General features: G+C 36.8%; 2 protein-coding genes and 1 long non-coding RNA gene across 4 annotated transcripts; 2 read left to right on the top strand and 1 right to left on the bottom strand.

Annotated features, from left to right (window-relative positions):
- Nucleotides 1–35: 35 nt before the first annotated feature.
- On the bottom strand, nucleotides 36–22,576 carry LOC128242549 (PR domain zinc finger protein 10-like). Of its 2 annotated transcripts, none has more exons than XM_052959740.1 (10): nucleotides 22,512–22,576; nucleotides 15,888–16,018; nucleotides 15,228–15,335; nucleotides 14,556–14,700; nucleotides 13,100–13,735; nucleotides 12,565–12,645; nucleotides 9,282–9,434; nucleotides 7,681–7,753; nucleotides 3,729–3,937; nucleotides 36–3,454 (listed from the first exon to the last, which is right to left on the bottom strand). In XM_052959740.1, exons 1-10 carry the CDS (start codon nucleotides 22,519–22,521, stop codon nucleotides 1,734–1,736), a joined length of 3,267 nt encoding a protein of 1,088 aa, XP_052815700.1. In that variant the 5' UTR covers nucleotides 22,522–22,576; the 3' UTR covers nucleotides 36–1,733. The 2 variants fall into 2 exon arrangements, with proteins under 2 accessions (XP_052815700.1, XP_052815701.1); XM_052959741.1 differs by having other exon boundaries at nucleotides 15,228–15,332.
- On the top strand, nucleotides 18,325–20,499 carry LOC128242553 (uncharacterized). The gene is made up of 4 exons (XR_008262634.1): nucleotides 18,325–18,557; nucleotides 18,938–18,997; nucleotides 19,337–19,406; nucleotides 19,702–20,499. It is a non-coding gene; the product is annotated as an uncharacterized LOC128242553 (long non-coding RNA).
- LOC128242550 (proteasome subunit alpha type-7-like) lies at nucleotides 22,572–27,924 on the top strand. The gene is made up of 6 exons (XM_052959742.1): nucleotides 22,572–22,726; nucleotides 24,016–24,142; nucleotides 24,687–24,811; nucleotides 25,038–25,154; nucleotides 26,286–26,468; nucleotides 27,364–27,924. The coding sequence occupies exons 1-6, from the start codon at nucleotides 22,625–22,627 to the stop codon at nucleotides 27,463–27,465; spliced, it is 756 nt and encodes a 251-aa protein (XP_052815702.1). The 5' UTR covers nucleotides 22,572–22,624; the 3' UTR covers nucleotides 27,466–27,924.
- The last annotated feature ends 8 nt before the right edge of the window (nucleotides 27,925–27,932 follow it).

Here is a 27,932-nt window from a genome sequence, read left to right as displayed (position 1 = left end):
CAAAATAAGGGTCTAGTGTATACAACACAAATGCGTATAGTAATAGCAATTTTATTCTTTAACAAAATAGAAGGATACTCATAAAACTTACCGTACATATAGTACAGCCACAACAATTTCATTTTTCATTTGTTGGATTTATCGCACCTATAAAATGCTTCGATATACTCAAAACATGTTATTTTATATTACGTCTGTAACAACTTAGCGAAAACTGCAACAGGTAGGTATGTAAAATGAATATTTTGTGCGTTATTTCCTTAACAGACAGTCGGAAGGGTGAATAAGTATGATAATCATGAACAATTATAACTTGATTCTTGACCAAAACTGACAACGAAAAAACCAGATTTTCCTAAATTGTCAGTTCTGGTTCTTAAATTTGATTGAAGAACAAGTTAAGCCCACTTGCTCCATTTTTTCTCGGCCAAAATCTGACAAACAAAAAATTAAATTGCTATGGCCCAAGGTAGTTCATCAAATTACAGTCGAATCACGATGGCTCAATATTTTAGGGACCGGCCAAAATACTTTGAGCCTCGAGAAAATCGAGCCAAGCGGGATTGCTTACAGAATGTTATATATTTATTCGTAACAAAACATATTGTTTACCTCGTTTGTTATTGGCTACGCTATCTACGTAACATGACTTATTCGATCCTTAGAAAATATCATTTGATTTTTTTTTATTTATGATAAAATTACATTTATGCGAAACAACAAACAAGCAATTTTAAACAGTGGGTAACACAATCCATTTATAGATGTATAACAATTAGAGACAAAATTTAAGGTGATGGCATGTTTCTTCAAACTGTTAAACCATTTAAATTTGATAATAATTATAATGCCAGTCAAGCAATTTTAATCGATTAGCACCTGGTGCTAAATGAAGCCAAGCAAACAAATCAAGGTGTGAGATTCTTAACTGAACCCGCCAAAATGACACCGACCCAAGCAAACATAACAAAGTGTGAAATTCTTACTTGGGACCGCAAAAATGAATTCAAGCGTGGAGAAATATCGACCCTCAAGATATCGAGCCATCCGATCGAATTTTATATGAACAAAGAGTTAAATAAAATCGGTCCTTTTAATCTGGTTTGAGCCAACGAGGATATCGAGTCATGAGATATCGAGCCAACGAGTTTCGACTGTATTTCATATTTACAATAGTTGACAAGTATTTCATTAAATTTTAACTAGTCAGTGTTTGAACAATATTGGTACAATGTATTTATAATTTCAAGACAAACACATATAACCTATCATACTTGACTAATCTCAAGATTATATTGCACCAAATATTTCATGACAATATTAAACGTAGTACATGTACATACATATATATATCAAATAAACAACATGCATTCTATAGTATAACAAAGATCTTCAAAGTATCAAAACTTCCAAATAAATAGAAATTAAAACCAAACCTTTATTGACCAATCATGAAGGTCTTATCTGTGAATATCTTGTTTACCGGTACATTGCTGAAATACTCATCAACCACAAAACATCGTACAATGATGCTCTTTATGATATAAATGTACTTCAAAGAATTGCATACTTAATGTATGCACCGTATGAAACAGTACACTTTCCTGCCAAAAAATGTTAAACAAAATAATGTCTGTATCTCATTGTCATCTTCCCTGAAGAAGGCTTCGGCCAAAAAATAGTTCTGCAAAATAGTTCCGCAAACAAATTTCTTTTAAACTTGTCTTGTTTCTTTAAGGATTGTAATTTGAGGTTGGTATCTGCAACACAAAACTCTGGCTCTCTGTCATGTTTCCAGAGCCATCTTTGATGGTTCCTGCCTGGGCTGGGATCTGCAACACAAAACTTTGCACAGGCTGGGAACCAGAACTTGGACTCGTTGCTTGGAAACCTTGAGGTTGGTTTCCTTCTTCCCCGGCGTTTCTATTAATAACACTGTTCAAAAGCTGGGAAACAAGGGGCAATGTTTGCTGGGAATTGTAATCACTGGGAAGAATTATTTGAATTGGAATAGCACCTTGCTGTTGTGAGCTATTTTCTTGAGTTTGCAGTGAAAAACACTGAGTTTGAGATTGTTGGTGATGGGCAGTTGAAGTGGAGGTGGTCGAGTCAGCAGCACACTGAATGATCTGTTCCTGGCTCACTTCTGGTGACTGGACCAGTAATTGCGTCTGTATGTCTGATGTCCCAGTTGATGTTATGCTTGCATCACCGCCTGTTGTGGTATCTGTGGCAGAGCTGGTTTGTGGGCTTATATTGGCTGGGCTAGTGAGAATGAGAACTTGGCCATTTGGTAACTTAATGTAGGGCAATGAAATATTTTGCATAATCGGAACAGAGGGTACCTCTTGTGGGGATCTCCCAAGAATAACACTATTGGTAATTGGATTAGAACTTGGAGAAGAAGCCTTTGGGCTGTTGGTACTGACCCCTTGGGGTAACTGCAACTGTTCCGAGGTGCCGGTTGATATTTGAATATCCTTACCCAATGGGGGTGAACTGTTATAAGAGTTTAACCCAGACATTCCAGCTGCTATAAGGATGTCGTTTATACCAAGGCTGACTTGACCTTGTAATAGTGAGGCTGACACTGGTGAGGTCATGCCTACCTGGCCGGGCACTAGTGAACTCTGACCTGGCAAGGTCACGCTTATCTGGCCTTGACCTAGCAAAGCAGGGGATTCTATCACTGGGGCAGAATTATTTTCACCATTCATTGAGCTGCTTGGAATTGATCTTGAAAACACCATAGGATCTACTTCAATGGAGCTTGAAGAACATGTAGGCATATCTTCTATGCTGATAGTTTCACTTCTTACACTGTCCTTCATTATGATACTACCCTTACTGGTGCCGTTTTCAGAAACTGACATCTCAATTGTTTTTGACACATTAATAACAGGCTGTTGAAGTTTTAAGACTGCATACGCTGTAGACAGGCTGTCTTTGTGTTGTTTTATGTGGCATCTTAAGGAGTCTTCTCGTACAAAAGCTGCCGGGCACAAGTCACACTCAAATGACTTTATTCCTTTTGTTTTCACATTCTCTTTCCTATTTGCTTCTGTCTCAGTTTCAGCCTCTTCGGCAATTTTCTTTTTTAGTGGCCTATTGGAAGACTTTCTGTGCAATGGCAATTTGGCGCCTGATGAATTAGCAACAGCTGAATGCTTTCGCTTCATATGAGTTGTAACATTACCACGCTGACTGGATGTGTATTTACAAAATGTGCACGAGAATTTTTCTCCAGAATGCAGCTTCACATGGTTTCGTAAAGCACTCTTGTTGGAGCACTGGTAGCTACAGTGGGAGCAAGTGAGGCCCTCGTTCACTGTGTGTGTTTTAATATGTTCGCGGTACTCCTTCTTGCTTGGAGTTGAGAAATCACACATTGAACACTTCTGCATGTGAACTTTGTCCTCAGGATGGTATGTCTGGTAATGGCTCTTCAGATTGCCTGAAAAATATATATGCCAAAATTAGCATGTACTACAGGGTAACTTAATCAATGGTTTTTGTAATTGTCTGGAAATGTACTCATGAACATATAAAAAAAATATATATATATTCCGAAATCATTCAATAAGTAAATTAAACATGAGCCATTTGTATAAAACTGTTTAATTCTTCTCTTTAAAACTTTTCACAGATTTATACAACTGGCTACTGATCAATCTATTATTTTAGGATGTTTTATACAACTGACAGCTGATTAGTAAAACATTTCTTACTCTTGATGGCACATCTGTAGTCACATCCTTCATAGACACAGGTGAACGGTTTTTCACCTGTATGAACCCTCTGGTGGCGCTTGAGGTCGGAGCCGACCTTGAACCTTGCCTCACACTCCCCGCAGTGGAAGGGCTTATCCCCCGTGTGTGTCCGCAGGTGAATGCTCAGCTGGGTCTGGTTCCGGCACTTGTACTGGCATACCTGACAGCTGGAGAGGGAAAAGTAAGTTATAAATAAATATTTTTGTTCTTAATGTGTTATTCGCTTGAAATAAAGCTTGTTCTTACTTTACTTGCTAGAATTTGATTATTAGTTCATTGTGTTGTGACAAATTGTTTTTATTCAATGAATCTGTCAAGTACTCAAAACTACAAATCTCCAATCAATACTCTGATCCAACAATTTCTAGTGAATCACAAGTGGCTGCTTAATCACAAGTGGCTACTGAATCACAAGTGGCAACTGAATCGCAAGTGGTTACTGAATCACAAGTAGCTACTGAAACGCAGTGGCTACTGAATCACATGTGAATACTGAACCACAAGTGGCTATTTCACCACAAGTGGTTACAGAATCGCAAGTGGCTACTGAATCACAAGTGGTTACTGAATCACAAGTGGCTACTGAATCACAAGTGGTTACTGAATCACAAGTGGCTACTGAATCGCATGTGGCTACTGAATCACAAGTGGTTACTGAATCACAAGTGGCTACTGAATCACAAGTGGCTACTAAATTACAAGTGGCTACTGAATCACAAGTGGGTACTAAATCACAGGTGGCTACTGAATTGCATGTGGCTACTGAATCACAAGTGGCTACTGAATCACAAGTGGCTACTGAATCACAAGTGGCTACTGAATCACAAGTGGCTACTAAATCACAAGTGGCTACTGAATCACAAGTGGTTACAGAATCGCAAGTGGCTACTGAATCACAAGTGGTTACTGAATCACAAGTGGCTACTGAATCACAAGTGGTTACAGAATCGCAAGTGGCTACTGAATCACATGTGAATACTGAACCACAAGTGGCTACTGAATCACAGGTGGCTACTGAATTGCAAGTGGTTACTAAATCACAGGTGGCTACTGAATCACAAGTGGCTACTGAATCACTATGGCTACTGAACCACAAGTGGCTACTGAATCACAAGTGGCTACTGAATTGCAAGTGGTTACTAAATCACAGGTGGCTACTGAATTGCAAGTGGTTACTAAATCACAGGTGGCTACTGAATCACAAGTGGCTACTGAATCACAAGTGGCTACTGAATCACAAGTGGCTACTGAATCACAAGTGGCTACTAAATCACAAGTGGCTACTGAATCACAAGTGGTTACAGAATCGCAAGTGGCTACTGAATCACATGTGAATACTGAATCACAAGTGGCTACTGAATCACAGGTGGCTACTGAATCACAAGTGGCTACTGAATCACAAGTGGCTACTGAATCACAAGTGGCTACTGAATTGCAAGTGGTTACAGAATCGCAAGTGGCTACTGAATCACATGTGAATACTGAACCACAAGTGGCTCCTGAATCACAAGTGGTTACTGAATCACAGGTGGCTACTGAATTGCAAGTGGTTACAGAATCGCAAGTGGCTACTGAATCACATGTGAATACTGAACCACAAGTGGCTACTGAATCACAAGTGGTTACTGAATCATAAGTGGCTACTGAATCACAAGTGGTTACTGAATCACAGGTGGCTACTGAATCACAAGTGGTTACTGAATCACAGGTGGCTACTGAATCACATGTGAATACTGAATCACAGGTGGCTACTGAATCACAAGTGGCTACTGAATCACAAGTGGCTACTGAATCACAGGTGGTTACTGAATCACAGGTGGCTACTGAATCACAAGTGGCTACTGAATCACAGGTGGCTACTGAATCACAAGTGGCTACTGAATCACAGGTGGCTACTGAATCACAAGTGGTTACTGAATCACAGGTGGCTACTGAATCACAAGTGGTTGCTGAATCACAAGTGGCTACTGAATCACAGGTGGTTACTGAATTGCAAGTGGTTACTGAATCACAGGTGGCTACTGAATCACAAGTGGTTACTGAATCGCAAGTGGCTACTGAATCACAAGTGGCTACTGAATCACAAGTGGCTACTGAATCGCAAGTGGCTACTGAATCACAAGTGGCTACTGAATCACAGGTGGCTACTGAATCACAGGTGGCTACTGAATCACAAGTGGTTACTGAATCGCAAGTGGCTACTGAATCACAAGTGGCTACTGAATCACAAGTGGCTACTGAATCACAGGTGGTTACTGAATCACAGGTGGCTACTGAATCACAAGTGGCTACTGAATCACAAGTGGCTACTGAATCACAGGTGGCTACTGAATCACAAGTGGCTACTGAATCACAAGTGGCTACTGAATCACAAGTGGCTACTGAATCACAGGTGGCTACTGAATCACAAGTGGCTACTGAATCACAAGTGGCTACTGAATCACAAGTGGCTACTGAATCACAAGTGGCTACTGAATCACAAGTGGTTACTGAATCACAGGTGGCTACTGAATCACAAGTGGTTGCTGAATCACAAGTGGCTACTGAATCACAAGTGGCTACTGAATTGCAAGTGGTTACTGAATCACAGGTGGCTACTGAATCACATGTGAATACTGAACCACAAGTGGCTACTGAACCACAAGTGGCTACTGAATCACAAGTGGCTACTGAATCACAAGTGGCTACTGAATTGCAAGTGGTTACAGAATCGCAAGTGGCTACTGAATCACATGTGAATACTGAACCACAAGTGGCTACTGAATCATAAGTGGCTACTGAATCACAAGTGATTACAGAATCACAGGTGGCTACTGAATCACATGTGAATACTGAACCACAAGTGGCTACTGAACCACAAGTGGCTACTGAATCACAAGTGGCTACTGAATCACAAGTGGCTACTGAATTGCAAGTGGTTACAGAATCGCAAGTGGCTACTGAATCACATGTGAATACTGAACCACAAGTGGCTACTGAATCACAAGTGGCTACTGAATCATAAGTGGCTACTGAATCACAAGTGATTACAGAATCACAGTGGTTTCTGAATCACAAGTAGTTACTGAATCACAAGTGGTTACTGAATCACAAGTAGTTACTGTATCACAAGTGGCTACTGAATCACAAGTAGTTACTGAATCACAAGTGGCTACTGAATCACAAGTGGTTGCTGAATCACCAGTGGTTGCTGAATCACAAGTGGCTACTGAATGGCAAGTGGTTACAAAATCACAAGTGGCTACTGAATCACAGTTAGCTACTGAATCACAAGTAGCTACTGAATCACAAGTGGCTACTGAATCGCAAGTGGTTACAGAATCACAAGTGGCTCATGAATCGCAAGTGGCTACTGAATCACATGTGAATACTGAACCACAAGTGGCTATTGCACCACAAGTGGTTACAGCGTCACATGTGAATACTGAACCACAAGTGGCTGCTGAATCACATGTGGCTTCTGAATCACAAGTGCCTTCTGAATCACAAGTGGCTTCTGACTCACAAGTGGCTGCAGTATCACAAGTGGCTGCTGAATCACAAGTGGCTACTGAATCAAAAGTGGTTAATGAATCATTAGTGGCTACTGAATCACAAGTGGCTGCTGAATCACAAGTGGCTGCTGAATCACAAGTGGCTACTGAATTACAAGTGGTTACTGAATCACAAGTGGCTACTGAATCACAAGTGGCTACTGAATCACAAGTGGCTACTGAATCACAAGTGGCTACTGAATCACAAGTGGCTACTGAATCATAAGTTGCCACTGAATCACAAATGGTTATTGAAGCACAAGTTGCTACTGAAGCACAAGTAACAAATGAAGCCCACAAGGGGTTATTGATAATATACCACAATTTACAATTTTGACCCTATTATTTAAATGATTGCTTAATTGAGTAAAATCTACCTGAATGGTCGTTCATCTAGATGTATCTGCATGTGTTTTTTAAGAGTACCCTTCTCCACTGCACTATAATTACCTGTAATCATTAAACAAAGGTTTGTATGCAACTGCTGAGGAAAACATGAGCAGATTAACTATTGGAATTGCAAGGAGACTTATTTTGGGAGGATACTAACTATTACAAATGCAAAAAGACTGACTATTTGGCATTGTGAGTTGACTAATTATTGGCATTGAAAGGAGACTACATGTACATGTATAATAACTGTGACTATGGGCTATTCCAGCAGGGTTCGAATTTAGACTCGCATACTCGCAAAATGCGAGCGACATTTGGAAATTGCGAGTGACTTTTATTCAAGCTCGCAAAATTCTGCGAGTGGCTTTTTCTAGACCACAAAATGTTAAAAGGAAAGTAGAATAAACATGAGCTTAATTCCACTATGTAGTCGAGTGTAAACAGCCTATAAGTGGCATGTTTACACTGCCGGTATAAAGAAGACAGTACGGAGTCACGCTCTAGATAGTAGGTTTTCAAAAATAGAACAAATACGGAAAAGGCCGAGTTTTATCTCGAATCTTTCCGGGATGCTCCGAGGCGTGCATAATACAAAGTAAATTCAAATGATGTAATCACCTAGCTCAATCATTGGCTAAATTTAGCGCTTTTGCGCATTATATGTAAACCCCATCATCCTTTGAATATATTTCCGCCCAACTGTCAAAATGAATAGACTTCGTTGATCGATATATTTCATGGTCCAAAGTATCCACGCTACATTTACTGTTGCTTTTTTATTTTTAAATTTATTATTTTATTGTTTTTAATACTTAGAGACTTAATAAAATCTGTAGCGTGCTTGTCGAATGGGTATTAAATTACCCGATGGCGTGGGTAAATATACAAAGTGAACAATGTCAAATTATTGGACAGCTTTGTTATCAAAAAGCTGCCAGCATCAGACGAGTCTTTCCATACCCCCCAAATAGAATAAGCCATCAACAAGTTCTAGTAGTCGAGTCACTCAAGATTGATACTTTTTAATATTCATAATATGTCTTAGGTGTTAATTTCTACTTTAATTAGACAATATTATAAGGGAATAAAGCAAATAATAAAATTGCAAGTTGATTTGTCATTTTGCCAGTTGCCTCAAAATGCACTCGCAAAATTTTGCGAGTGCTCCTCAAAGTTAAATTCGAACCCTGTCCAGTAAAACATATAGCCCCCAGGGGGAAGGAAATTATTTAAATAGTATATAGGTGGGTGTCTTTTTTCACTAATTTGGACCCCACAAGGGTAAATTTGCTTCTGTAGGGGGGTGGCATAACTTATAAGTGCCTTCCCCCGGGGGTGTTTAAATGGAATAGCCCTAAATACATTTCCCAATTTTATGAACATTTTTAATTAAATCAAACCCTTATTTCAAATGAAAGCGTAGAAACAGACTATCAGATTCTTTTATGTCTCTGCTCTTTTTTTAAAGCATATTTCTAGACAAAAAGAAAATAAGAATTTTACTCATCATGACACCTTGTTCCAAATCAGAGAGGCCCAAGTCTCAAATTGGTCAGAAAAGTCACTACCAAAAGTAGAAACTTACACAGCGAGCACTTGAATGATCTCTCCTTATTGTGATACTTCATGTGCACCTTCAGCTTGTCATTACGAGTGAATGCCTTCGTACATTTCTCACACTTGAACGGTCGCTCACCCGTGTGGATTCTTAAATGACGCTCCAGGTCCTTGATGAATGCTGCAAAGTTATATGGTATATATTCATTCCTTTATAGTGGTAGTATAACAAGTCATTGAAATTAGACTTTTGGATAAACAATCCTATCTTCTTACAGAAGTGCTTGCCATCAAATTCTTACAAGAAGCCCTGCTATATTAAATCTATAAGTTAAGCAAGCCGGGAAAGCATTTTACCACCGCAGGGCTTGCGGGCTTGTGCTGATTTTGACCACTGTACAACCAAACAAAACTTTTTAACAATGATTGAAGAAAAAGTAATTTAGACATTATATCAATCTTCTCATTGGCAAACTTGAAACCCACAACAAAAAATGGGAAGTACTTAAACATACAATATAATTTAATAATAAAAGACACAATTAGCCATACAAAGAAATCTTAGACTTAAAAAATATAAAAACAAGCGCTGTCACAGTATGTGACGAATGCCCCCGAATATGACATTGACCTACGAACAAGGTCAGTACATGAAAAGTTGATCTTGCCTTTACGTGTCAAATACATATGGCAAGTTATTTTAAATATTCTGAACATAAAAAAATACCACCCATACTTGACAACCTACACTGTTATGTCCTTATATTCAGATTCCGTGGGAATAAACACTAAGTGTATCTTTCACCTTAGAGGCAGGGACATGGGTCTTGCACACGACATGTCGTCTTCGTATGCTACATGTAGCAAGTGATTTTAAAATCTGTCCATACAAGGGAAAGTAACAGCCCTGACACGACAACCTAAACTCTATGTCCTTATATGCAGCACTCCATTGTGAATAAACACTAAGTGTGACCTTGACCTTTGAGGTAGGGACACCCGTCTTGCACGCGACACGTCGTCTTGGTATGTGGAACACATGTGGCAAGTTATTTTAAAATCTGTCCATACAAGGGAAAGTTACAGCCCGGACACGACAACCTATACTCTATGTCCTTATATGCAGCACTCCATTGTGAATAAACACTAAGTGTGACCATGACCTTTAAGGTAGGGACACGGGTCTTGCACGCGACACGTCGTCTTGGTATGTGGAACACATGTGGCAAGTTATTTTAAAATCTGTCCATACAAGGGAAAGTTACAGCCCGGACACGACAACCTATACTCTATGTCCTTATATGCAGCACTCCATTGTGAATAAACACTAAGTGTGACCTTGACCTTTGAGGTAGGGACACGGGTCTTGCACGCGATACGTCATCTTGGTATGTCGAACACATGTGGCAAGTTATTTTAAAATCTGTCCATACAAGAGAAAGTTACAGCCCGGACACGACAACCTATACTCTTATGTCCTTATATGCAGCACTCCATTGTGAATAAACACTAAGTGTAACCTTGACCTTTGAGGTAGGGACACGGGTCTTGCACGCGACACGTCGTCTTGGTATGTGGAACACATTTGGCAAGTTATTTTAAAATCTGTCCATACAAGGGAAAGTTACAGCCCGGACACGACAACCTATACTCTATGTCCTTATATGCAGCACTCCATTGTGAATAAACACTAAGTGTGACCTTGACCTTTGAGGTAGGGACACGGGTCTTGCAGGCGACACGTCGTCTTGGTATGTGGAACACATGTGGCAAGTTATTTTAAAATCTGTCCATACAAGAGAAAGTTAAAGCCCGGACACGACAACCTATACTATATGTCCTTATATGCAACACTCCATTGTGAATAAACACTAAGTGTGACCTTGACCTTTGAGGTAGGGACACGAGTCTTGCACGCCACACGTCGTCTTGGTATGTGGAACACATGTGGCAAGTTATTTTAAAATTTGTCCATACAAGGGAAAGTTACAGAGCCGGACGGACGGACGGACGGACGGTGCGATTTTAATATGCCCACCTTCGGGGGCATAAAAACATTAATGGAGTCTAATACAGGGGACACCGATGGTATAAACATCATATGATGGGGTGTGTATGCAATGTGTATGTGTGCATGCGTGTGTGCTCGTGTGGGAGCGAGTGTTTGTACGTGTGCATGTGTGAGAGCATTATTGTTTCTGAATATATGTATATCCTATCAAAATACATAGATATGTTGTATATGTTGAGAATTTAAAACTGTACTTAAACATGCAATATAATTTAATAATAAAAGACACAATTAGCCATACAAAGAAATCTTAGACTTAAAAAATATAAAAAAAACATTAATGGAATCTAATACAGGGGACACCGATCGTATAAACATCATACGATCGGGTGTGTATGCAATGTGTATGTGTGCGTGCGTGTGTGCCCATGTGGGAGCGAGTGTTTGTACGTGTGCATGTGTGAGAGCATTATTGTTTCTGAATATAATTATTTATATCCTATCAAAATACATAGATATGTTGTATATGTTGAGAATTTAAAACTGTACTGATATATATATATCTATGTGAAAAATAAATGAGAAACAAGAGCTGTCACAGTATGTGACGAATGCCCCCGAATGTGACATTGACCTACGAACAAGGTCAGTACATGAAAAGTTGATCTTGCCTTTACGTGTCAAATACATATGGCAAGTTATTTTTAATTGCCTCTGAACATAAAAAAATACCACCCATACTTGACAACCTACACTGTTATGTCCTTATATTCAGAATTTTCTTGTGAATAAACACTAAAATCTGTCCATACAAGGGAAAGTTATAGAGCCGGCCGGCCGGACGGACGGGCGGACAGACGGACGGACGGACGGACGGTGCGATTTTAATATGCCCACCTTCGGGGGCATAAAAAAAATCTTATTGGCACGATGATAAATATGACATGTGTTGTGGGGATAGCCAGAGAAACCGGCGGAGAATAACTAGACTGGCTTGATGACCTAAAACCACACTCATAGTTAAGGAGAAATAAAATTAATATTACCAGGAATAATATTTAAGAGCAAAGAACACAGACTGATTGAAAAAAAAACATACATATTATCAACAAATAGTATTTAAACTTTGACAGCTTATAAATGATTTTCTTGACTTGTATATATCAGGTTTGGTTAAATTTCAATATGATATTACATGTACATACAATGTAAAGGAAAATGGAGCCTAAGTAAGTTAGTAAACAAGAGACTATATTTTAAAATGGAAATCGTATTAAATAAAATAAATTACTTGTAATACCTGTTTTGTAAGAACATTTTTCATATGCACAGGAAAACTTCTTTTCTCTGACTTCTTTTCGTATTTTCTTCTTTTGTTTAGCTGAAAGAAGAAAGCACCTACATGTAAATGTATAAGTGTTTCATACCAATTGTCTATCCTTTACAATATAAACACTAAAAAACAGTATGTTACCTTTACAACAATATTAATCTAAAATCAAAGGTACAAGTATTCAAGGAAAAATGTGTCCAAAATCCTTCAATCATTAAGACTAACAAATTAATAAACCAGATACTGTTAGTTCTTTTCTGTGTATTTGCTGGGAGAAGGATTTGTTGGTCCCAGGTATTTGTCAATATAAGGTAAGTATCAAGAAACCAAAAACAAACACAATCCTGTAAGCTTTTGCATGGGTTCATTCTAGCATGAAGGTTTATGTTTAGAAAACATGGGTAATTTCACTTAAAATCTTTGACCAAAAGTTTAAGTAGTAATCTTTTAGTTTAGTAAAATACACATTTAGCTATGGTAATATTCTACCGACTATATTTACCTTTTTCAGAGCCTACTGTCAGTGTCAGCTTCCGTGTTGTCAACTTAGTTCCCTCCCCTGCTTCCTGAAGGTTGTACACGGTTGTTTTCCTTTGTTTCTCAAAATCCACTTTTCTTCCTTCACTATCCACTGGTTCCTTGCTCAGTAAATTCTTTACAACTCCAGTTATATGGGCTGGTTCCCTCAAGGGGTTCAAAAAATTGCTTCCCTGAACCATTCCGTTTGGCAGACTTACTTGTTCTTCATTTGAATTAACTTCAAAACCAGTCTGATTGAGGGAAATAACCTGAGATGCAGAACCAGACTGGTTATAGGAACTAGTCAGCACAGAATAACTAGTTGAGTTTAAACAGGACGCAGCATCTATACCAGTCTGTACCATGGGCATAACTCCATGTTGAGAGGCCCCTACTATGGAGTTACCAGTCATCATGTTATCAACACCAGCATAGGACTGTACAAAGTCGCCACCCACATGGTCCGTGGGTTGGGATTCAAGGGTATAGACTGTTTCCATGGTGGAGGCCTGTGTGGGGAAATTGGACACGTCAGCCTGGATATTGTATGTACATGTATGGCTGTCAGCACTGGAGTTTGGCAGAAGGACATACTCATGACTTCCACCGTTTGCTACACCTGATTTAAAACAGTAAGAGATATGAGAAGAAAGGAGTTTCTAATATAATTGACCAATTGACAATTGTAAATCAAATCTGTTGAACAATAATAGGATTATATTTTATCAGTAAATAAAAGCACCTGGTTGCATTGCCCAATGTATTAAATGAAAAACCTTGCCAAGGGATCTTGACAAGTTGAAGTAATAAAACATCTAGAACTCCGCGAGTTGGATGTGTCGCCTGACAAATTATTTACTGTCGACATTATAGCTGTTAGATTTGCATTTTATTCATTTATAGACGATGATGTTGCAATTTAAATTTCAAGTGTAAGTGGCATTTGAACTGAAGGAACAAAAGTAAGTGACAAAAATTAACATCGCAAATTAACAAAGGGCTATAACTCTAAAACTATGGAAGCAAGAGTTACGGTTCTTGTGCACTGCACTTGCCCTCAATGATATCTATCTAGCTAAAAAGTTTCAAGTTGATACCTCTTTAATATATGCCCCAGACAAAACTTTAAAGCTGACAAAAGTAACCACTATAGTTTGCCTTTTCAGGCGAAACAAAAACTAATTAAAACTAATTGCTTTTGAGAATGGTCAATTATTCAGATTGAGGTAACAAAAATCCCAAATGTACAGGAAGAACAATTATTGTTTAGTCAAATGTTACATTATGCTTTAATATGCTATAAGGGTCTTAAATCTGGTCTAAATTGTAAGATCAGAAAAAAATTCAGACAAATCCAGAATTAGCACAAGTCTAATACCACTAACTAATTTAACTAATACAATGAAAGTTCATCCTTCAATGATGATACCATTTTTTACCTTGGGAAAACATTTCTCCTGTGAACTGCTCTGCACCCTGTGGCCCATTGTTTGGGGGTAAAGCTGACCCTTGGGTCTGGGGAAGTTGCAAATAGCCAATTGTCTCCCCTTCCTGGCTTAGGGTGATAGAAACAGAGCTGTTTGCCTTGAAACATAACAGTTCAATAAGATAGTATAGTGGGCATGGCCAACATCAATGAGATAAAGATTACAAACCAAAATTATAAGAAACTCAATTCTAACATCCCAGAGTTCTCAATAAGTTTCGGTTGAACCGTCTCAAATAGTAAAGTAACCGAACAGCTACTACTTTTCTACTTAAAATTCATTTATTTTTCCAGATTTGAAGCGGCCAAATTGCTGTTTAAACCATCCATTTTGGCCAGCAGCGGGTTCTTATTGAGAACACTGCATCCATAGATAACATGAATCCTACAAATGAGGTTTATCAATATGAGTAAAAATTTACAAGCTAGACATACTTGGCATTATGGTATATATAAGTTTAATATTATTAAAGTATGGTACCAGGGTATTATTACCAAGAACAATTTATAGAAATTAGAATTTAAAATGTAATTTGGGATTCTGAATAAAATAGGATTTACAAGCCAATCTTATCTGTGAAATACTAGTACCTGTGTGTTAAAGTTGTGTAGATATTACCCTTACCTGCTGAAGGTTTGTGTCTTGGAGGCCTTGAGAGGGTAACAGTGGAGGCCCCTCCTGTACCAATTGTCCCTCAATGGCAGGGGCCTCATCTGGGAGTTGGTACACCTGCTGATAATACAACAAACACTTATCATATCATAACAAATAAATCCACTTAGTAGTGGTGCTCTATTCTGAGTTTGACGCTGTACTTGAACCATGTTGGATAGCGTTTTATTTCTTTGTCTATCTATACATTTACTCCCATATCGAAATGGAAACAAGTAGTAAGAGTTAAGCTTTAAATAATTTACAATGCTATTCACTTATATCACTGCATGCTAGTTATTGAACACTGACTACAAATATGTTACAGAACAGTTACATCACTCCAAACCCTCATGCGTGAATTTATACACTTGCACTAAAGTGACACTTATGATGTGTATAATTTCAATATCTTGGGTTGTAAATGCAGTAACTATTACTTGCATTCTGATTTATGGATTCAAGCAAAATCAAAAGAACATATCAATGCTTTAATGTTTTTCAAATCCACTTATCCACCTATAATTCTAACAGTTCCATACTCACACTGATTTTGAAATTGCTATACATACAACAAAGTTTATTTTAACGGTTTGAAGTTCAATAAAACAACAGATTTCAGAATGTGTGTACCTGTTGTTTGAGCCTACGTGCCAGTCTAATGGGGCACTTGGCCTTCTTATGCTGAATGAACTCCTCAACAATGGTAAACTGGGCACGACACATGCCGCAGATATGAACATCCTCAACCTCTTCTTCTTCATCTTGATGAAATATAATCAAAATTGAGTTTTCATTTTCATAACAAATAGTTAATATTATTAATGTTGGCTAGTCATTCTAAGATGCTAAATGAATATTCTATAGCATTTTAGAAAAAAATCATCATTACAAATTTTGGGGGTTTAAGATTTTTGTGGGCTTGTACTTTCTAAGAAACTTTAATTAGAAAGAAGGACTCAACAATAAAACATGATGATCTTAAACAAGAGCTGTCACAGAGACAGCTCGCTCGACTATTCCGCCGCTTTTCAGTGTAAGGATTGAAAAGTTTTGGCGAAACATGCATGGATCACTGTTAGATTAGATTCCAATGCAATACATGATGTGCTGAGATATTAACATAAATGTGGTTACATGCAAAATTTTAACCAGAAATTTTAAGTGTAATAATAAAGGCCCATTATTTGCAAAACTAACTTGGTTATTCAATTAGGTTGGGTGGTTGAATACCATTGTATAAAGTCTAAATGCAATACATCAAGTAATTTCGAGATAATATCCTATGTGTGATAACATGCAAGACCTTAACCAGAATTTCTAAGTCGCATAATAAAGGGGCAAAAATTATATAATATGAAAGATAGAGTTATCTAACTTGATTAAATAAGAAGGTTAAATGGTTGGGAGCCTGTGTGTAAAGTTTCAATGCAATACATGATGTATTCACTGAGGTATTGACTTAAAAGTGGTTACATGCAAAACCTTAACAAGAATTTCTATGTCGAATAAAAAAGGGGCCATTATTTGAATTTAATGCAAACTAGAGTTATCTTACTTTGTTATTTAAGTAGATTGGATGGTTGAGTACCATTTTATAAAGTCTCAATGCAATGCATCCAGTAGTTGCTGAGATATTAACTTAAATGTGGTAACATGCAAAACCTAAGCCAGAATTTCTAAGTCGAATAATAAAGGGCAATTATTTTGCATTTAATGCAAACTAAAGTTATCTAACTTGATTGTTTTAGTAAGTTGGATGGTTGAGTACCATTGTATCAAGTCTCAATGCAATACCTCAAGCAGTTGCTGAGATATTATCCTATGTGTTCTTACACGCAAAACCTTAACCAGAAATTCTAAGTCGAATAATAAAGGGCAATTATTTGCATAAAATGCAAATTAGAGGTATCTTACTTGGTTAATTAAGTAGGTTGGATGGTTGAGTACCATTGTATCGAGTCTCAATGCAATACCTCAAGTAGTTGCTGAGATATTAACCAATGTGTGCTTGCACACAAAACCTTAACCAGAATTTCTAAGTCAAATAATAAAGGGCAATTATTTGCATTAAATGCAAACTAGAGTTATCTAACTTAGTTATTTAAGTAGGTTGGATGGTTGAGTACCATTGTATCCAGTCTCAATGTGTGCTTCAGTGCTTGCACGCAAAACCTTAACCAAGGGGTGACCCCAACGCAGACGCTTGGGTGAGTAGTATAGCTCTCCTTATTCTTCGAATAGTCGAGCTTAAAAATGATGATTTTAATACTTGTACTTCCCTGGACACACCTGAAATGAGATTGTCTTGGAGGGATTTAATAGCCCAATAATTTGATGACTAGTAAACTTCTTAAGGCATTTTCAAGGTTTTTGACTCACTAAATAGCTGCATTCATGCACCATGCACACATCAATGATTTGTACCACTATGGGAACCCTAAGGATTGTTTCTATTCGTATTCTGCTCATAGCACAGTGACTGAGTGGATTGTCAAGCTGAAAAAATCTTGTCATACAAAACCAGGTCAAGTTTATTTCCAAGTGTATTTCCACAGTGGAGGCCCCATGGTGTTAGTCCTTGGTGTCAGGAATAATCTGTTAACAAATGAACCCTATGTGTCCACTAACCTGTCACTAGTCAAAACATTACTATATACGTATGTACTTTAGAAATCAGACAATATTGATTTAACACAATGACATTATTTGCATTTTTGCCTAAATTTGTAAAGTGTGCAAATTGGGGAAAAACCAGCTGGCTTAGCTCAGTCAACCAGACTGCTGTGCAATTATTCTGGTGATCGTGGGTTCAAACCCCACAACAAGCTTAATTTTCTTCCCAGGTTTGTTTCCCCAATGGCAAAAGTAAAAGGCAAGAGTGCCTGAAAGGTTAATTGGGGGAGGAGTGCAGTGTGTTTGTGTGTGGGGGGTGGGGGGGTAGGAAAAGTCATCCAGTTTGCTCAGTCAGTTTAAGTGCCATGCTAGTGTTCTGGTGGGTGTTGCTTCGAGCCCCACAACAGCGGTCGACGTTATATTCTATACACGCTCACAGTCTGACCATTGGAATCTATACACCCTTAAATTTTTCCGTAAAGTAAACCATGAAACTGTTGACTGCGACAATTTCAACTAGTTTTATTTCCGGATAGCCCTTTAAGCTCCCGTTTTAGTATAATAACTCTTTTAAGGATAATAACTTGCACTTCCAATATTTCGACATGGATAAAACAGCCTCAAGTCAACGTTGTAAGTGCTCCGTCACCATGATGTGTCACTGTGGTACGAAAGGATTGGGATCAAGTATGCTAACTGTAAAAGATATATGATTTTACTTTGACGTTTGAAATATCAAAGAGGAATATTTGAATGTTATTTTATGTATGTTTGGTTCATAATGGTACTTTGTCAAGTGTTTGTGGTTATAAATGACTGATGCATAACATTCTTAATGCAATGTCAGATTCTAATTGAGAGAATTGCTTCCATTTGTCCAAATTTTATTTTCATCAATTGTGGCAATGAAAGCAGATCAGATATCATGCACAGTAAAGATTTTCCTTTTCTTTTTGTAATATATCTTGAAGAATATCAAACACTGTGGGAACTGAAAGGTTTTATACAAAGACTTACAGTCATAGTTGATAATGACAAAGTATTGCATTATTCAAATATAATTTCAGGTTATGCGGATTGTTGAGAGCAATATGATGAGGGAAGGCAGGAAAGAGTCTTATTGTCTGGTAATGTTAACAAGAAATGTTTAAAACACCTTCTTTTTTAATCATGATTTCCATTATGATATCATGTGTATTGTGATCCTAGAATTGGACCTTTTTCTTTATTGGATTTTTAGGAATATTTAACCGCTTCAGACTTTGAAATAATATCATGACAGTAAAGCAAACCACAAAGTATGTTTTAATATATAGCATAGCATATCCATATAGCATACTTTTGTTGTAAAAAAAACTTCTTAATATTTGCACAATAGGTAATAATAAGACTTTGATTTTTTGAAGGTGATCAACAAAAGAAATATTTTTCATAGAATTGTCTTTTATATTATGATTTAATTGCAGTATGTACTCAAAATGGTGTTCGAGAGGTGGCGAATAAGGATTTGCTTGCAGCATTGAAGAACGATAATATGTATGTGGTATTTGTTTTCTTCTAAATATGTGAATACTGTGTTAAACTTTAAATTATGCCATGAAATAATTAAGTGTCATGTATTCCAATTTCAATTTGCCAGTATTACTATATCATAATCCTAAAAGATCCTTTACAACTAAACTTTATGCAAAAATGTTTTTTATACATTTGAAATTCTTGTAATTTCCTGCTAACAGCATTTATTCCTGTATTGCATATAAACTGATAAATGCCCTGATCTTTGATAAATGGGGATGCTTTTAATCTATATCTTTATTATTTATTTTTTCAGGCAAAGAACAAAAAGAAAGGTTCTCTTAACATAGAAAGTAAAGAAAAAATGAAGTTCACACTACAGCTGACAATCTGGATGTGTTTCCTTTGTTATTTGAACATGATTTATTTTAACTTACATAACAAGTATGCACTACAATAATGAATATCTATATTAATAGTAATGATATTCCATTAAACATGGATATGGAAAAAATATTCTTTGACAATGCAAGATAAGATAAATCCAGACATAGTCAGAGTCTTCAGTTAACTTGGATGTGTTCCATTTGTTTCATCCACATACTTGAAATTTGTCTTGTAACTACATGTATTTTTATGAGGTTAAGTGGTGAGTAATCAACCTTTATCATAACATTTTCTTATTTGGGGATAGTATGTATTTATGTTGACACTATGTGTACCTTCATTCTCTTCATTTTTCTGTTCAAAACAAGACCAAATGTGTCATTTTAGTTTAACCATTTTAAACTGTATTTATTATACTCTTCATTGAATACCCATTCGTATATTATCAAACATTTTAACAAATCTAAATGTGTTTGTTATTTTGATTATATTGTATTGGTGTCATAGGGTACATGTACATGTCCATTCCTAGCCTTCAAGATAAAACAGATATATTCTTTGTTGTAAAATGTGTTCTTTATGCATAAACATGTAGGGTGGCTACAGAGAACTCAACATTTTTCTTACAAAATATCTAAGGGTTTCCTTACATGTGATTGCTACATTCAGTGTCCCTCATGTTATATAATACATTGTATATGATCAATAAAACAGATTAAGAACCAAAGCTGTTGCTAAATACTTTTTAAAAGCTCTATATGTACAAGACAATACTGAGACTGTATAGACACCAATGTTTGTCCTAACTTGAAGATGTATAGATTCTAATGTTTGCTTTCAGTTAAGGCTGTATAAATTCCAATGTATGTCGTCAGTTGAGGCTGTAAAGATTCCAATGTTTGTCTTAAGCTGAGGCTGTATAGATTCTAATGTTTGTCTTCAGTTGAGGCTGTATAGATTCTAATGTTTGCTTTCAGTTAAGGCTGTATAGATTCAAATGTTTGCTTTCAGTTAAGGCTGTATAGATTCCAATGTTTATCTTAATTTAAGGCTGTATAGATTCTAATGTTTGCTTTCATTTAAGGCTGTACAGATTCCAATGTATGTGTTCAGTTGAGGCTGTATAGATTCCAATGTTTGTCTTAAGCTGAGGCGGTATAGATTCCAATTTTTGACTTAAGCTGAGGCTATATAGATTCCATTGTATGTCTTCAGTTGAGGCTCTATAGATTATAATGTTTGTCTTCAGTTGAGGCTGTATAGATTCTAATGTTTGCTTTCAGTTAAGGCTGTATAGATTCCTATGTTTATCTTAAGTTAAGGCTGTATAGATTCTAATGTTTGCTTTCAGTTAAGGCTGTATAGATTCTAATGTTTATCTTAAGTTGAGGCTGTATAGATTCCAATGTTTGTCTTAAACCGAGGCTGTATAGATCCTAATGTTTGTCTTCAGTTGAGGCTGTTCAGTTGAAGCTGTATAGATTCTAATGTTTGCCTTCAGTTGAGGCTGTATAGATTCCAATTTTTGACTTAAGCTGAGGCTGTATAGATTCTACTGTTTGTCTTCAGTTGAGGCTGTATAGATTCCAATGTATGTCTTCAGTTGAGGCTGTATAGATTATAATGTTTGTCTTCAGTTGAGGCTGTATAGATTCTAATGTTTGCTTTCAGTTAAGGCTGTATAGATTCCAATGTTTATCTTAAGTTAAGGCTGTATAGATTCCAATGTTTATCTTAAGTTAAGGCTGTATAGATTCCAATGTTTATCTTAAGTTAAGGCTGTATAGATTCTAATGTTTGCTTTCAGTTGAGGCTGTATAGATTCCAATGTTTGTCTTAAGCTGAGGCTGTATAGATCCTAATGTTTGTCTTCAGTTGAGGCTGTTCAACGTCCAATGTTTGTCCCTACTTGAAGCTGTATAGATTCTAATGTTTATATTAAGTTGAGGCTGTATAAATTCCAATGTTTGTCTTAAGCTGAGGCTGTATAGATTCTAATGTTTGTCTTCAGTTGGGGCTGTATAACGTTCAATGTTTGTCCAAATTTTAGGCTTAATTAAATCCAAGATCTCTCAAATTTGAAACTGTTTAGATTCCAATATCTGTCTTAATATGAAGCTGTATACAGTCCAATGTTAGTGCTACGTTGGAGTTGAAAAGACTCCATTGTCTGTCCTACGGTATAGCTGTATAGATTCCAATGTCGATCGAACTTGGGAACAGTGAGATGTAATTGTTTATTTCCTTGCAAAGTATTTATTTTATTTAAAATTGTCATCTTTTGTCTTAATTATTATCTGAAATCTCAAAAAAGTGATAAAGGAATTTTCATATATTTTACGACATTTCAATGGGGGTGAATAGATTCCAGTGGTCAGACTGTGAGCGTGTATAGAATATAACGTCGACCCACAACAGCCACCCAGGTTTACTTTTAAATAAATTAAACTTAAGTACTTATAGGTAAAATCTTGAGATTGAATGTTACCACCACATCCAACATCTCACAGCAGAATAGCAAAACATAGGTTCCTTATTAGCAAGATAAAAGTATGTAATAAGATTAATTTGTCTTTAATTCTAAATCATATGTAAGGGTTCATGGTGGTACGAAAGCCATTGAGTACGAATGGTCTAAATTACTATACGTTTATTTTAAATAATTTAAAATTAATGCCTATAAAACAAGATATTCAACATTTTAAAAAAAGTCAATAAAATAATAAGACTGGTCCTTACAATCTTCCATTTTATTATTTTATTATGTACAGATTGTTCTTCTGTTTACTTCCGGTCAAGTCAGGGGGAGACAATTTAAAACTTCCGGTGCCGGTAAAGCAAGAAAACAAAACATGACAGCAAGATACGACCGTGCTATAACCGTTTTCTCGCCAGATGGGCATTTGTTTCAAGTTGAATATGCTCAGGAGGCAGTCAAGAAAGGCTCCACAGCGGTAACAACATTTTGTCATTTTAAATCTTACAGATATTTGCGTTGGAATATTGCATTGTCATTCTTTTGGTGTGGGTGGGGTATTATTTATTTATGTTTCTATCATTTAATATTTGAGAATAATACGAAATAGAAATGCCTTATTAATATAAGTGACTGAGGATTTTTAACACAGCTCTTTCGAAGTACCAGAACTGGACCATTTGGTGTGTCCTTTGGTACAACTGTAGTCATTCTTAAATGCCATCCAGGCTTCTTTTTCTAATGTCTAATGATGTTACCAAACATCATTAAAAAAACAAGCCTTGGCGGGATTTTAGAATGACTAGAACAACTGCAGCAGGACATGTCGAAAGGCAACACCTGTTTGTACATTCTGTATTGCCCAGACAATAAGAGTCACCAGGCGATGAGGACAAGATTGAATTATCTCTCAGATGGAAAAAAAAAACATACAGCCCCAGTGTTCACAAAAACCTTTTGAGCATTTTACCACATGACAGTTTGTCTGTGGCCACCTATGTAACTTATGAAGGACATATTTTTGCTACACAGCACAAAATATAGTTATCATGAGCTTGTTTTTCAAGCTCTTGGCATGAAAACATAATGTTTTTCTTGCATCTATGAAAAAGCTGTGCATACATGTAGGTGGATAGTTCTCTGTCAGGAATATTTTTTCTCCTGATATTTGAAGATATGTAGATAAAATGTGATCGCTCGAGGACACCTGGGTCTGAGCTAAAACCAGTCGCGATCCAATGTCTTGAACGACTCAAATTTCCATTTTAGTCTATAATGTCAATTGTCTATTGACTTGGGCTGTGGCATAATAGTTTTTAAATTTGGACAGTATTCTCTTTTCAATCTTGGCTGCATAGTCTTTGAATCTGGCCCATACAGTCACCAATCTAGGCTGTATTGTCTGGGCCATATATGGGATAGGCCCTATTGTCTGAAAACCCTTGTTGGATGTTGTTTTCAATTGAGCTAAGTCATGTAACAAACTTTAGCCTAAGTCAGTAGATGAATTAAGTCATTGTTTGTGCAATCTAATCCATTACTTGATTGCAGCAATGCCATATAAAAAAAACATCAAAAGGCATTTTAGTTGATGCTAGGCTTGCAGGAAAGCTGTTGTTTTGATTGATATCGCTAATTTCCCAAGGTTTACATTCAATTAAATTGAATTTACCAGCAATGATTCACTTATACATGTTGTTTACACCCAAGAAACTGTGAATCTTCTTAAAGTTAACTTGTAACCTTTAAGTTGTCATTGTTTGTCAGGTTGGTGTAAGAGGAAAGGACATTGTTGTTCTGGGCGTTGAGAAAAAAGCTGTTGCCAAGCTACAGGAAGACAGGACTGTCAGAAAGATTGCACTGCTTGATGACCATGTAGCCCTTGCATTTGCAGGTAATACAGTGCATCATATATTTTGCTGGCAGAGTAAAATAAATGTTTATTTTATTTTGTCATGTATTTAAGCTAGAACATGGGCACATTTGTTTCTCTTTTTGTAAGAAATACAGTTAGTTCATGAAATCTAAAAATTTTTATATAGAATATAGTTTGTTTCTCTCAAACTGTCTTCAGAATGAATATATATATATATATATATATATATAATTTATATACAGTTGAACCCGATGGCTCGAACTTCTAGGGACCGGCAAAAATACAATTGTACCTCAAGCCTAAAATAATTCAAGCCAAGCTGGATTTTTTGCCTTTAGTGTAATCAAATCGGTTATATATATATCTTGTTCGAGCAAACAAGGAATTCGAGCCAAGCGAGTTTGAGCCAATAGGGTTTGACTGTAGTGGGTTATTTGATGACTCCTCACTTTATTTTTCTGCATTTTTGAATCATGTAAATGGATTCGTATTTGTGTTAAATATAAGCATGTAAGATGTCACTAGAGACATTGCAATTATTTCTGAATCTCTGTGATTTCAGGCTTGACTGCTGATGCTAGAATCCTTATAAACAGAGCGCGTATTGAGTGCCAGAGCCACAAACTTACAGTGGAAGATCCAGTAACCGTAGAATACATCACTAGATATATCGCTCAGCTTAAACAGGTATTGGTCTGTTAACAGGTTACTGGTGTGTTACCATAGAATGGAGAAAATTGTTTTCAGAAATTAAGATATTTAATGATATTTTGTTTATCATTGTTTGACAAGGCTGCACTTCAGTGACTGCACAAATAAAAGGGTGATAATTTTTTTTAAATATCTCTTTATTTGTACTGTATGGTTTCTGGATTTTCATATCGTATAAGTTTTAATTATATCTCATTTTCAGAAATACACACAAAGTAATGGTCGTCGCCCATTTGGCTTATCTGCGTTAATAATCGGCTATGATGATGGTCCCCACCTGTACCAGACAGATCCGTCTGGCACTTACCATGAGTGGAAGGTTAGTTAAAAGTATAAATGTTTTAGTCACATTTTCTGTTGCTCCAACAAAGCAACAGGGCGGGTGAACGCTGTACATTGGTTTTGGGAGATTCTGGGATTTCCTTTCATAGGTCAATTCTAGAAAACATTGAGCAAAGAGTGCCAGAGTTTCTGAGGTATTCAAAAAATATTTAAAAGAATAAACATGGTATTGATCTTGCTCAAAAAACAAAATCATGTATGTGTATCTCTTTTTGTAATATTGCATAATTGAAATACTGTAAATGTTCTATTTGATGTGCATGTCTTATTATATGTGCATCCCTTAAAAGATGCACAGGGGGAGCTTTTCTGATTCTGAGACTTTTTGGTAATGTAAAAAACATTACAGTATCAGCCCAATTTGTTTATAGCACACCTGCTCAGGCTGCTGTCATCATTAATATAAACCCTTACCCTTTTGTATTATTAAGGTTTCACAACACCTACATTGATAACAGAACAGACCATTTCTCATTATTGCCAAAAGTTTGGTATTGATATACATATAAGCAAAGCCTTCAGTGGATGATTTTATTGTCGAGCCTACTTGCGGTGAGACATATATGTCATAATTCCGGCTTATATATGAGTGCGTCTGTCTGTCCAGACTGAATTTGTCCTTACTGTATCTTGACCATGCATTTTAGTATTTTCAAAATACTTGCCATCATGAGGCGTCAAGTCACACACAAGACCAAGTTCTGTACCTCAAGGGTAAGAGGTTAAAGGTTGAAATCATCCTTTTTCGGGATGTATCTTGAACATGCATTGTAGGATTTTCAGAAAAACTTGCTATGAAGTGAGCGCCTACCGTTTAGTTCTGATTCTTATTTAGTGCTCAGGGTTCTATGAAGTGAGCGCCTACCGTTTAGTTCTGATTCTTATTTAGTGCTCAGGGTTCTTAAAAAGGCACGCGCCTGGCATGTCTAATAGGACATTGATGATATATCTCTTCTTTGGTTGAAGTGCAAAGACCCTGTGAGGGTTTTTGAGACTTCATTGATTGAACTTTTTCAAATAACATGTTTGCTATGTGAGGGGTTTTTTTTGTACATGAATAATGTTATAACTGTGCTAGTGGCATAATTGACATATTCTCCCTTTGCAGGCCAATGCAATAGGTCGTAGTGCGAAGACCGTTCGTGAGTTTCTTGAGAAGCATTACACAGAGGAGGTATCAGGGAATGACAAGGAGTGCATCAAACTGGCCCTTAAAGCTCTCCTGGAGGTCGTACAGACAGGTGGGAAGAACGTGGAGCTGGCTGTGATGAAACAGGGACAACCCCTTAAGGTATGTGGAGTATTTATGTTTGATGTACTTACCGCTCAAACTTAAAACTCTCCTGGAGGTCATACAGACAGGCGGGAAGAATGTTGAGCTGGGTGTGATGAACATGAATGGCGAGCTACTTACTAATATGTAGAAGAGACAACCCCTCAAGGTACAAGTTGGTGTACATGTACTTTATATGATGTATCAAACTGGCTCTTGAATTCTTATAAAGGTCTTTCAAATGGGAAGCCATGGTGTTAAGCTCATTGTGGTGAATGAAACAGGAATGGCCCTCAGGGTATAGGAAGTACTAGGTATAGGTAGTAGTAAATGTACAAAGTAGAGAAAGTAAGCTTCAACTGCTTTAATTGGTTATTTTCGAAATATAAAACAGATAGTTCCTTAGTAGGTGGAATAATAGTAAAAAGAAAATTGAAGGTGAGCTACACTGTGACAATTTGACTGTGATAGCTGTATTAGATGTCAGGTTAGCGTACTTGCTTTTAGCCAAAGCTTTTCCAGTTTGATTCCCAGCCTTGATGCCTGTTGAGTTTCATTGGTGATCACCAAGCAAGACAAGTGCATTTCCACCTAGTTCTCTTGTTTCTTTCACATCATAAAACTGTTTTTATTGTGCCAACAATTGTATTCAATTGAATATATAAGGTCGTTAAACAATCATTTTTAAAAGTAATTAAAACAATACTTTGTATTTCAAGTAACAATTGTGATGTTTGCTTTCATGTTATTTACACTGGCCCATTTGGTTACAAATAGGCAGACTTTACAGATTTTCGTAACTGTTTTTCTCATGAAGTTAACTCTTTGTTGAAATCATGTGAACTAGAAGAGAAAAGCTTGAATTGAGACTTTTCCAACATGTTAATAACATTGTGTTGACATGTCTTTCCAGATGATAGATGCTGAAGAAATAGACGGTTATATGGCTGAAATAGAGAAAGAAAAAGAAGAGGAAGCGGAGAAAAAGAAGGCTAAAAAGGGAGCATCTTCATAGGGACTCATGAACAGTTCATTTGCATACGACCATTACTATCAATATGTCAATCTCATTCTAAGTTATGTGTGCAGGTTTTGTTCAAAATTTGCACATTTTATTTTCTATACCAGTTTTCTGTTTTGAGAACATTGATTTCAGATTATCATGGTTATATCTTATGTGGTGCAAGTTTTGTTGGAAACTTGCATGTTTCAATTGGCTGTAGATGTTATCTCGTTTGAGAACAAGGGTCTGAAAATCTGAATCTGTGTTCTGTTCAGACCAATATGACCATATGAACTTTTATCTGTCATAGTAGATTTTAGTCTTGAAAGATGCTCTCTCCTATTATATTCAGCTCACTTTACCAGGCTGGATCTCCAAGTGCTGTAATGATAAACTATAAGATCAATTTTGTTAATTATAATATGATTGCAGCTGTTGGTGCATCAAGTTAATAAATGACAGCTCACAATAGTGTCAGC

This window comes from Mya arenaria, chromosome 8, assembly GCF_026914265.1.
Source record: "Mya arenaria isolate MELC-2E11 chromosome 8, ASM2691426v1".
NCBI classification, from domain to species: domain Eukaryota; kingdom Metazoa; phylum Mollusca; class Bivalvia; order Myida; family Myidae; genus Mya; species Mya arenaria.
Note: the sequence above shows the minus strand (reverse complement) of the source record. Positions and strands in the feature narration are given on the sequence as shown.

Coding starts and splice junctions, on each gene's coding strand:
- LOC128242549 (XM_052959740.1), bottom strand. Junction 14,701..15,227: donor AAGACACAAACCTTCAGCAG/GTAAGGGTAATA, acceptor TTATGTTTCAAG/GCAAACAGCTCTGTTTCTAT. Junction 13,736..14,555: donor AGGAGAAATGTTTTCCCAAG/GTAAAAAATGGT, acceptor GTTTTAAATCAG/GTGTAGCAAACGGTGGAAGT.
- LOC128242550 (XM_052959742.1), top strand. CDS start 22,625: ATGACAGCAAGATACGACCGTGCTATAACCGTTTTCTCGCCAGATGGG. Junction 24,143..24,686: donor TGTAGCCCTTGCATTTGCAG/GTAATACAGTGC, acceptor CTGTGATTTCAG/GCTTGACTGCTGATGCTAGA. Junction 24,812..25,037: donor ATATCGCTCAGCTTAAACAG/GTATTGGTCTGT, acceptor TCTCATTTTCAG/AAATACACACAAAGTAATGG.